Source organism: Hyperolius riggenbachi, chromosome 10 (assembly GCF_040937935.1).
Source record: "Hyperolius riggenbachi isolate aHypRig1 chromosome 10, aHypRig1.pri, whole genome shotgun sequence".
Taxonomy (NCBI): Eukaryota; Metazoa; Chordata; class Amphibia; order Anura; family Hyperoliidae; genus Hyperolius; species Hyperolius riggenbachi.
Window position 1 is genome coordinate 96,794,462 of NC_090655.1, and position 12,340 is coordinate 96,806,801.

At 39.2% G+C, this 12,340-nt stretch overlaps 1 protein-coding gene across 1 annotated transcript in view; it reads left to right on the top strand.

Annotated features, from left to right (window-relative positions):
• The window catches only part of PCDH15 (protocadherin related 15), a 1,564,441-nt gene that overhangs the window by 1,104,011 nt on the left and 448,090 nt on the right, over positions 1–12,340 (top strand). Inside the window, exon 22 of the mRNA XM_068257852.1 lies at positions 11,677–11,793. Within this exon, the coding sequence (XP_068113953.1) occupies positions 11,677–11,793 (117 nt within the window). The remainder of the gene's footprint in view (positions 1–11,676; positions 11,794–12,340) is intronic.

Consider the following 12,340-nt stretch of genomic DNA (forward strand, 5'->3'; position numbering starts at 1 on the left):
TGGTGAGTTCATAGAAGATTTTATTTTTTGTCACAAGTTAGCGGAAAATGACACTTTATGAAAAAAAACTATTACAATCAATTTCCGCTAACTTGTGACAAAAAAATAAAAACTTATATGAACTCACCATACTCCTAACGGAATACCTTGGGGTGTCTTCTTTATAAAATGGGGTCATTAGTGGGGTTCCTATACTGCCCTGGCATTTTAGGGGCCCTAAACCGCGAGGAGTAGTCTTGAAACAAAAATGACCTGTGAAATCCTAAAGGTACTCATTGGACTTTGGGCCCCTTAGTGCAGTTAGGGTGCAAAAAAGTGCCACACATGTGGTATCGCCGTACTCGGGAGAAGTAGTATAATGTGTTTTGGGGTGTATTTTTACACATACCCATGCTGGGTGGGAGAAATACCTCTGTAAATGACAATCTTTTGATTTTTTTACACACAATTGTCCATTTACAGAGGTATTTCTCCCACCCAGCATGGGTATGTGTAAAAATACACCCCAAAACACATTGTACTACTTCTCCCGAGTATGGCGATACCACATGTGTGGCACTTTTTTGCACCCTAACTGCGCTAAAGGGCCCAAAGTCCAATGAGTACCTTTAGGATTTCACAGGTCATTTTGAGAAATTTCGTTTCAAGACTACTCCTCACGGTTTAGGGCCCCTAAAATGCCAGGGCAGTATAGGAACCCCACAAATGACCCCATTTTAGAAAGAAGACACCCCAAGGTATTCCGTTAGTAGTATGGCGAGTTCATAGAAGATTTTATTTTTTGTCACAAGTTAGCGGAAATTGATTTTAATTGTGTTTTTTCACAAAGTGTCATTTTCCGCTAACTTTTGACAAAAAATAAAATCTTCTATGAACTCACCATACTCCTAACGGAATACCTTGGGGTGTCTTCTTTCTAAAATAGGGTCATTTGTGGGGTTCCTATACTTCCCTGGCATTTTAGGGGCCCTAAACCGTGAGGAGTAGTCTTGAAACGAAATGTCTCAAAATGACCTGTGAAATCCTAAAGGTACTCATTGGACTTTGGACCCTTTAGCGCAGTTAGGGTGCAAAAAAGTGCCACACATGTGGTATCGCCGTACTCAGGAGAAGTAGTATAATGTGTTTTGTGGTGTATTTTTACACATACCCATGCTGAGTGGGAGAAAGATCTCTGTAAATGGACAATTGTGTGTAAAAAAAATTAACAAATTGTCATTTACAGAGATATTTCTCCCACCCAGCATGGGTATGTGTAAAAATACACCCCAAAACACATTATACTACTTCTCCTGAGTACGGCAATACCACATGTGTGGCACTTTTTTGCAGCCTAACTGCGCTAAGGGGTCCAAAGTCCAATGAGCACCTTTAGGCTTTACAGGGGTGCTTACAATTTAGCACCCCCCAAAATGTCAGGACAGTAAACACACCCCACAAATGACCCCATTTTGGAAAGTAGACCCTTCAAGGTATTCAGAGAGGGGCATGGTGAGTCCGTGGCAGATTTCATTTTTTTTTGTCGCAAGTTAGAAGAAATGGAAACTTTTTTTTTTTTTTTTTCTTCTCACAAAGTGTCATTTACCGCTTACTTGTGACAAAAAATAATATCTTCTATGAACTCACTATGCCTCTCAGTGAATACTTTGGGATGTCTTCTTTCCAAAATGGGGTCATTTGGGGGGTATTTATACTATCCTGGAATTCTAGCCCCTCATGAAACATGACAGGGGGTCAGAAAAGTCAGAGATGCTTGAAAATGGGAAAATTCACTTTTTGCACCATAGTTTGTAAACGCTAACTAAATATACACTGAATAGGTTTTTTTTTTTCAAAAACATGTTTGTCCACATTTTTCGCGCTGCATGTATACAGAAATTTTACTTTATTTGAAAAATGTCAGCACAGAAAATTAAAAAAATCTTTTTTTTGCCAAAATTCATGTCTTTTTTGATGAATATAATAAAAAGTTAAAATCGCAGGAGCAATCAAATAGCACCAAAAGAAAGCTTTATTAGTGACAAGAAAAGGAGCCAAAATTCATTTAGGTGGTAGGTTGTATGAGCGAGCAATAAACCGTGAAAGCTGCAGTGGTCTGAATGGAAAAAAAGTGGCCGGTCCTTAAGGGGTAGAAAGCCCTAGGTCCTCAAGTGGTTAAGTGACCATTTAGATTAACAAGGGCATTTATGCTATTGTTTTACAAAATGTGACACTCCTCCAGAACATCAGAGATATGATTTTAAAAAACTAAAACGTGATGATACATGTGGCTCTTTATACCCTTTCGGCCAAAGTAAATGAAACCTACATCCTGCTTATTCCCTGTTATCCCTACCAGGGTGTAATTTTAATTACACTTGCAGTGTGTGGTCCCATCGCGCTCAGCATTCAAATTGCTCTGGCAACGCTTCAGCCCACCTGCTCAGCTGTCTAACAAATAGCTGAGCTCTGCACACCAATCAGGAGCTGATTTAATTGGCTCCTGAACCTGTGATCACTGCGAGCCAGCAACAGTGATCACAAAACGAATTATGTGAAAAAAAAAATTCTGGTCCTTAACTAATTCAAGACCGCCCCATGCCAATGGGCATGGTCGTGGCAGCAGCACCAGGACCGCCTAATGCCAATTGGCGTCAGGTCCTGGAGTCGGCTACTGTAGGAGATTGTGCACAGGCTGCACGCACATCTCTTTCTCGTGGGCGGAGCTCCGCCCCGTCTTCAGTCTCTGAGCGGCTATCGCAGCTTGGGAGACTGTTAGACAGTGTGATCGCCATCTATTTACACAGTACAGCGCTGCGATCAGCAGCAGCAGCGCTGTACTGGGGACAGCTGTGTGACACGGCTGCCCCCCTGGAGGATAAGAAAGTGATTGACTCTCAAAGGCAGAAGCCTATGACAGCCAATCGCCGTGATTGGCTGGCGGGGGGTGGGCAGGAGGGAGAGGATAAAAAATAAATTAAAAAATACGTTAATTTAATAAAAAAATTAGGAATAAGTATTTGTATAAAATAAAAACTGGGGGGCGATCAGACCCCACCAACAGAGAGCTTTGTTGGTGGGGAGAAAAGTGTGTGGGGGGGAATCACTTTTGTGCTGTGTTGTGCAGCCCTGCAGCTTAGCCTTGAAGCTGCAGTGGCCAATTATGAAATCCTGGTCTTTAGGGGGTTTACCACCTTATTTCGCTTTAGGATGATGGCCAGGGCTAAAACGCCACATTCCCGCGGCAGAACAATGGTTTTGTAACCCCCAAATACTAGGGATTGATGCGAGTAGAGGCAGAACTACAGCCCTAACCTCTGCCTCTACCAGAAAGCACTCCCAGATTTTTACTCTGGGGATGTGGGGGTTATAAATGCAGCATTTTAGCCCTGGTCATCATCTAAATAAGAGGTAAAAACTATTTTTTAAAATGGCTTTAGACTCTATTTAAAGCACAACTGAAGTGAGGCTGCCATATTTATTTCCTGTTAAACAATACCAGGCAAAGGCCTACTGCAATCTCTAATGTGTAGGTTGAATTGCTGTACCATCTGCATTCATTTAAAATTAAGGGCCTAATACAATTTAATCACTTACGGACAGCGGTGATTGAAATCTATCCCCTTATACCTGCCAGGGTGTAGATTTCATCTCACTGCCGGGCATTCTTGGTGCTACCAGGGTTTTTGCTGCTTCCACGGTTTCCTGACAAACTTTCCACTCTCAGCCCACCGCAGCTCACTCGCCCTGCTGTCTCTATGACAGCAGAGCCCTCTGAGCTAGTCAGGAGCCAATTTCATTGGCTCCTGACCCTGTCCATCAATGTAAGCAACTCTCATTGGCTTACATTGATCACAGGGTCAGGAGCCACTGAAAATGGCTCCTGACCGGCTCACAGAGCTCTGTCATAAGAGACGGCAAAGTGAGTGGCCTAAAGTTCCTGTAGAGCAGCGTGGAAGGCGGTTATGGTGGGTATGTGCAGTGATTTGTCAGTATCTGGCGGTTTCTGGTACCAGCAGTCTCTGGTCCTTAAGGGTGCAGAGACCGCTGGTACTTCAGGGGTTAAAGGGAACTTGAAGTGAAAGGTATATGGAGGCTGACATATTTAATTCCTTTTAAAGAGACACTGAAGCGAAAAAAAAATATGGTATACTGAATTGGTTGTGTACTATGAATAATTACTAGAAGATTAGCAGCAAAGAAAATATTCTCATATTTTTATTTTCAGGTATATAGTGTTTTTCTAACATTGCATCATTCTCTAATATGTGCAGATTACACAACACTCAGCATTCAAAATTATTCTTTCAGAGCAGTCTGTGAACTAATGACCTCTCCTCTGGCAGAGAAAAATACATTTCTTTACTTAGGGCCTGTTCAGACTATGCGCGTTCCTAGACGTTTTCAGGGAACGTGTCTGGGTACCAAAAACGCATAGAAACGGCTCCTAATGCTTTTGAATGGGCTAGTTCACATGTTTGCGTATGAGACGCATATGTTTCTCATCCGCATTGCTGCACGCAGTTCTGTGCGTCCACGCATAGAAACGGACGCAATGAAAGTCTATGGACGCGTATCAAAAACGCGTACTATTGCGTTTTTAGCGTCCGTTTTCCTCTGCGGTTCCCATAATTCTTTTTTTTCCCCTGGGTCACGTGTGTGTGCAAGACTCAATAGAATACGCATTAGAACGCAAGAAAAACGCATGCGTTTTTCAACTTGCATTCTTTGATTTTAAACGCATTCTTCATACGCAGATAGTCTGAACAGGCCCTTACAGTTGAGATAAAAAAAAAGTCAGAAGACAGCCCTCTCCACGACTTTGAAAGTCGTAGAGCTTAATGGCTTTTTTGCATAGAGATAACAACTGGAGCTTCTTAACTCTTCCTGTACTGGAAATAATTAGACTGATGTATCTGATCTTAATGTTTTATTTCTTAGCTGTACTACACATACAAATAATAATATCATGATTTTTTTTTTCGCTTCAGTGTCTCTTTAAGCAATGCTAGTTACCTGTGAGCCCTGCTAATCTATTTGACTGAAGTAGTGTCTGAATCACATACCTGAAACACGCATGCAGCTAATCTTATCGGATGTGACAATAGTGTCAGAAACACCTGATCTACATATGTTTATTTAGGGTATCAGAGGCAGAGGGTCAACCGGATAGTCAGGTAACTGGTATTGTTTAAATGAAAATAAATATGGCAGCCTCCATATCCCTCTTGCTTCAGTTGTCCTTTAAGGTGTTAGAGACACACGGTCCTGAAAGGGTTAAAAATCACTGGTAGTCCATTCCTTAATATACCAATGAGACCCTTATTTAGTTATGCAGCCTTTGTGGACTGGAATGGGGGGGGGGGGGGGGGGGGGGCAGTATGCATGTAGCCCTTCTTCCTATACTTGTCCAGAAAAAATGTTTTCCCACATTCAGGGTGGTATTTATCAAAGGGAGGAGGGCTCCCATTGCAACGGCTAACAGCAATTCAGCAATAACTCACCAATTGTGAGAATTATACATTGATTTTAATGCTACTTTTCTTTAAAGAGGAGAAAAGCCATGAACAAGGCCAGATTGTGGATATGTTGGTGATTTGCAATGTATTGTAAAGCATACTATAACAATCTGTTTTAACAGAAAGAACAATGGGACAAAAACTTCTTACTCACCTTCATAAGCCTGGAAAAAGATAGGGGTGATAATAAAACCTGATGGCTTCCTTTTCCAACTATTTGTAAGAGAATGAGGCCATGCAAGTTTATATTATTACATCATAAGGAGGCCTGAGTCTTAGTAAATAGCCTCCCTGGCAGTATGGATGAGCCTGACTAGTCCAGAGAAAAATAGTTGAAGACAGTATGGATGAATCAGGCTTGTCCAGCAGTTCTGAGGCAGGATTCTGGGTTTTTTTTCATGCGTGTTTCACATAAAAATATGCATCTATATGCAAATTCCTGCAAGCTCTGGAAGCCTGCATGTGAAAATGTATACACTAACTTAAATGCATAAACAATGCATGCAAAAAAACTGCACATTTTCTGCCAAAAAGCTGAACGGGGTTAATTTGGCCTTGATGCTGGCAGAAGGCTTTACCTACAGTACATGCCTGTTGGATATGTGGCACCAACAATCGCATTTATTTTGGGATGTTGTGTTAAACCCTTACTTTGTCTGTGTATCTTTGCCGGCCCTCCTCCCAGTCTTCAGACACTCCCACCCAGATCTGTAGTAGAAAGTGCATTGAGAAATATTGGCCAATCAGAGAGGAATAAAGGTCTGGGAGGAGAAAACAGGAGAGAAAGAGGCTTCAGCCTATCAGGCTGCATTAGTTAAAGAAGAAAAAAAAAGAAAACCCAGCATGCCCAGCAACTTCCTTTGTGCGGCAATGTACCAAATAAGAGCCAGGGGAACTGGGAAATTATATTCTATTGAGAATAAAAGTAAGAGGATTTTTAACCTTTGGATTTCCTGGTTAGCATGCTAATTACTTGTTTACCAGATAAAAATAAAGAATTGATTGTCGATTTTATGCCTGACCGTAACTCTTGAATGTAAAATCTTACTTAAATGGAATCACTCAACTCTTCATCAGTAATTTCAAAGGTCTCACCAGTCTATTATTCACTCACACTGTATAACTTCACATAGGAACAAAAAATGTCCCAGGAAATGTTGAATACCACCTTTACAGAGATTTACAGAGATGTTTGAGAAGGCAAAGTGGGCAGAGAGGCAAAACTCTGTTGGAAAGATAAGAGTGTAACAGAATATGCCCTTTTCTTTTTGTTTTTATGCAAAGCCTCAAATAAGTAAATGTACAAAAAATAAATGTTGCTTACAGCATAAATGCTGTCCTTGATGCTGCAGATTAAACTGCTCTCCTGGAGTTTGCTGTCAAAAGGGGAATTGTACTGGCTCAAAATCACAGAAGTAGATATATTTCATGCTTATATGTACACAGCTGTGTGCTTGGAAAAATTCATGTAGAAATGTCAGGCTGTCATAGCTGTACAAGTATTTATTGCAAGATAATGTGTTTACATAAATATACACCTAAGTATATCTAAAAGTCATTAAAAAATGTTATTCTTCAAATGAATTTAAGTAGTCATGGAGAAGACGATACTTTTAAGATGACTGTGAAAAACATGGTTATAATAAATCCTAATTAATTGAAATGTCACCAATAAAGGTCACTGTAATGAGCATTAGCCCTGTATTGTTATCTCTCATTACCAAGGAAATATTTTTGTCACAAATAGAAATGGTGTGTGATACATTTTGGATTCTTCAACCCTGTGATACTATTACCTAATACAAACAAATAAATTATTTTTATTTTTTTGGCAAGGTCCCAAAACATGTAGACTGTTGCTAGACTTTAGCTTTGTAGTTGGATTTCTCATCGTATTCCCAGAAGATTGCATTATTATAAATTGATTATTTAGCTGATTTACATATGCTGTTCATATTAATATGGAATAACCTCAGGCACAAACTGTCCTAAATTATATTTATTATGTTAGTAAGTAGAAAATGGAACATACAAATGCTTTGGACAGCAGTCCTATCAGGGGACAGTTGGATTCACTTGGCTGGAGGGTATCAGAGCTCAGGCATCCATGCTACCATCAAGTCAAATATGTATTTCAACAATTTACTGTGCAACAAGTCTATTCTCAGGTCAGATCATGAATTTGTGCTTAGCATTAATGATAAAGAAAACTATCTGGACATTTTCTAAATGCTTTATTTCTTTATGGTAACTTCAGTTAAAATTCAATTTAACAAAACTGTTGTAATTTACTGTATATTACTATTACAGACACTTTTTTCCTTTGTTTGATCCACAAATCTGTAGTCGGCAAGAAAAAAAAAGAGAGAGAGAGAGAAGTGGGGGTGGTCAATGAGCTGTATATATTTTCAAGTTGATGCAAGATTATGCAACATTTTAATGCAAATTTATGTAGCTTGAAAATTGACCAATCTACTGAGGTGGAATTTTTCAAAACAACATTCACATAGTCCCGCATCAATTATTTACATCTCATTGACCATCCCTAGAGAGAACATGACACCACAGCCATATTACTATGTTTTGCATATTCCAACATTTGTATTTTCAGCTCTATTAAAGGCACCTGAACCTGATAAATATGGACAATTCCATTTTATCTGATTTAATAATGCTACTTTGCTGGCAGAAGTTTTCATTACTTTTACTTTTAGTTTTATTGAGTCAGACATCAGCAACAAGCATGCAGCCTGTGGGGTCAGAGCAGGGTCAAAATAGATGAGCCCTTCCTGGGTCACTGATTTAGAAAGTATAAAGTAAATATGATTAAAAATAACATGCAGTGTTGTTCTCTAATAATATGTGGTAGTTGAAAACTTTGCAAAAAGTACCAAAAAGAAGGTGGAAAAAAAACTTTCAAAACCATTTAAGTCATTTTTTTTGCTTGCTGTTGGTTTTAAAGGCATTTTATTGGCAAGTTTGAAAATATCACTAAGGAGAAAACTCAGGAGAAAAAGTTAATTGCATATGGGCCCTTAGCTTCAAAAACAAATATAATTCACAAAACTATTAAGAGAACAAAAGGAAATCTATAATAGCTTATATACAAATACATGTAGACCAAAATCAATCTTTATGCCATGCATTTGCAAAGCAGTGCACTTATAAATCCAAAAGCTCTTTTGTTTTAATCATACAATGCTGAGCACACTCTTACCACATTTGTGTAATATGAGGTGTTATTTAAAGCAGGGCCCAATGCATAGATTGTTATCTACCGGTAGATCACAAAGGACTTTCTGGTAGATGCCTCTTGAGTGATGTATGCATCATACTCTGTCTTTTTGGCTGGATTATTTTAGTGTGATATGATGTCCTCCAGTTTTACACAGCAGTGTAGAGGATTATGATGTTGCAAGGTGGGGAGCCACGCATTTAGAAACATTATGTGCTACTGCTGAATACAGTTTTGGAGAACAATGAGCATGATATTGTAAGCATGATATTGTGACTCTGTTTAGTCAAGCACTGTTCTATTTGGCTTACTGAGGATAACTCTATGATATGCATCTCATTGACTGGCAGCTTGCGATAATCACTAGATTATCGCTGTGCTTGTGCTGCAGATGTAGCTTGCATTTTTAGATTAATTCTACCTGGTAGATAATTTTCAATTCATAATTTTTGAAGTAGGTCACAAGCTGAAAAAGTGAAGGCATCGCTGATCTAATCTATCCATCAAACTATATACATTAGATCTACCTTTCTGCGTCATAGATTTGATAAAGTTATACAATCAAGACTGTATCACTGATGAGCACCTTAAATAATGCAGTATCCACATCCATTCTGTATTTACCTCTATTTATTAAATCAATCCCTTTAAACCACCAGGACAGAAATCATGGTAAGCAGTGTGCAGCTGCAGGATTATTAAAATTGGGGTTTAAACATCATAGATGAGGTTTCTGATCCTGATTTTTAAATGCATGTTTAGTCTTTGCTATATACATAGGCCCACATGGGCAAATGCACTGATATATTATACTTTCATACTATGCACAGCATTGTCTTTAATACTGTAGTTCTTACTACTAACTACATTCTTAGGCTTCTTGCACACCAAGACGTTGCATTAGGTGGCACGTTAAGGTCGCATAACGTGCACCTAACACAACGTATGGTGCTGCAAGAGCCGACGGTAGAGTGAGCCGCGTTAGGCGGCTCGAGTCCTATAATGTCTCCCAGAGTGGCGCTGATTGGCCAGCGGGACCACGTGATGCGGAGCGAGACACTCCGCATCACGTGGTCCCGCCGGCCAATCAGCGCCCGCCAGTGCAGTGAATATTAAGTAGCCATGTGCGCGGCTACTGTAGCTGGCTCTCCCCGCCTCCTCTCCGCCCCCCACTGCGCATGTGCAAACAGTCTAACGCGGCTATAGCCGCTCCAACGCCGTAGCATGCTGCACTTTGCACAGAACGTGCAGCGTTACATGTAACGCAACGTGGGCTGTGTGAACAGCCCACTTGTGTTACATTGCTGTGCGTTGGGGGAGCATTACAGGCGCACTAACGTGCGCCTGTAATGTCTTGGTGTGTAAGCAGCCTTAAAGAGGGATCCTGATTCAGTAATCACCACATGGGGTTTGATTCACAAAGCAGTGCTAACCTACTTAGCACACCTAAAGACTTTTGGGCATGATCAGCATTGCATTAAGTAGGTTAGCATCGCTTTAGTCGCATAGGGTTTAATGGCGTTGCGCACGCAAAACTTTGCACGCGAGTTTATTTTATCATGCCTAAACTGAGTTTAGGCGCGATAATTGGCAAATCACCAGCGTGCTAACAGTTAGCACGCCTTTGTGTATCAAGCCCATGGTCCCATTCCATTTTTTCCTCCTTTTTACCACTGGACCTGCTGTACAGAAAACTCAGTTATTTGAATATTTATTTAAAATTATCACTTCTAACTGTTAGATTCATAAAAATGTGTCAGTTTTCAATACTTTTTTCAACACATGCCAGAATGTTTCAAGAATGCATCTAAAAAAACTGCAGTGTGTGCAATACTTAGGGATTTTATAAACTTTATTTCTTTTACCATACTTTTTTGTCTTATGTTGTTCAAACAGGGTCTTCCTGTACATACATTTAGTTCTACAGAAACTGATTTTTATTGTTTTAATGATTATTTATGTACAGGAAGTATTAAATCTATCACTCAATTAATTTCCTTACTGTTAAAAATTCTCAATTGAATTGAAGTTATGTCTTAGCCTCAAAAATTGTTTCATTTGTAATCAACGTGTAGCATCTAGATTCATTCCTTGTAATTTAAGAAGCATTCTGTACATGTTATCTAGTTACTTTACATAGAAAATTTCATCTAAGCGCTGCGTAATATGTTGGTGCTTTATAAATACAATAAATAATAATAATAATAATCTAAGTAGATACTTGCACAAAGGGGCTGCACATCTGCAGGAATGCCACAAAAAACATGTAAGGCTTTATATACGTGGTGATTTGTTTTCTAGATTTGATATGTTTTTCCAAGGCACATTGTATGAAGTTTAAGGGCTTCATTCAAATTAAGTCTGAATGCATTTTTACATGCTATGGACATAATACACGTCAATGGTATGCAGTGTCGTTTACCAGACAAATGTCAAAACATTCATTCCCACATGGGCGTGTTTGCACACTAGTTTGTGAAGAAAACCCGGAAAGTCATGCTGGGTATTATGGGGAAAAAAGTTTGCTGCTGGAAAACATGACCAAAAGTTTGCTAGCAGCTGCAAATGTTCAAATCTCAACATGAATGTGTGTTTGTTTGCATGCAACCCACCATTCCTATTTTCTACTTCTGCCTCAGTATTTCAACCCCAAAATAAACATTGTCTATATTTGATTGACAAGAAGAGCCTTATTTTTAAAGTCTGAGGTAACATTTTTTTGCACTTCATGTCACATTTAAGTGATATTGTGAATTTTTCTCTGGGGTCCTCAGTTAAATTGTAGTAATAGGTCTTGAAGTGCTGCAGGCTGACTGCAGTAAATGGCTTTTAAAATAGGAGAAACGGTGGCTGAGCACACTTGGAAAATGACATTGTTGCCAGTAATCTCATTTTAAATCTAGTGTGAAAAAAATAAACAAATATAGTCTTATTGTTTTTCAGGATATGAATGATTATTCACCTATATTTAGTCGAGCGCTATACTGGGGAGTGGTGGCTCCAGATGCCTTAAAGGGAACAGTGATAGTCACAGTAACAGCTGAAGATTATGATCCTCCGGTAAGTAAGAGACTTCTATTAATACATTTGTCCCCAGGTAAAAAACCTCTTTAACCCTCACAAATGGACCTCTGTGGTTCTAAGCTGATATCAAGAAACTCTCCTAGCAGTAGTTCTTGTACACTTTTTTTCATTTGCTTGCTTTTTTACTATAGCTAAAGCAACATTTTGTCATCATTTGGGCCGATGTTCTTAAAGGATACCTCAAGGGAGGGGATATTTAGGCTTACATATTTATTTAATTTTAAACAATACCAGTTGCATGGCACTCAGTGATCTTTTGTCTCCAATACTTTTAGCCATAGACCCTGAACAAGCATGCAGATCAGTTTTTTTGTTGTTGTTGGAACAAACAGATATTACAAGCTTAGCTGCATGCTTTTTTCAGGTGTGTGATTCAAACACTACTGATGCCAGTGTGATCAGCAGAGCTGCTAGGCAGCTGGTATTCTTCTAAAGGAAATAAATATGGCAGGTTCCATATCTCTCTCACTTCAGGTTCCTTTTAAGAATGTATGTGGTTTATAAATAAAATACAGAATGCTGA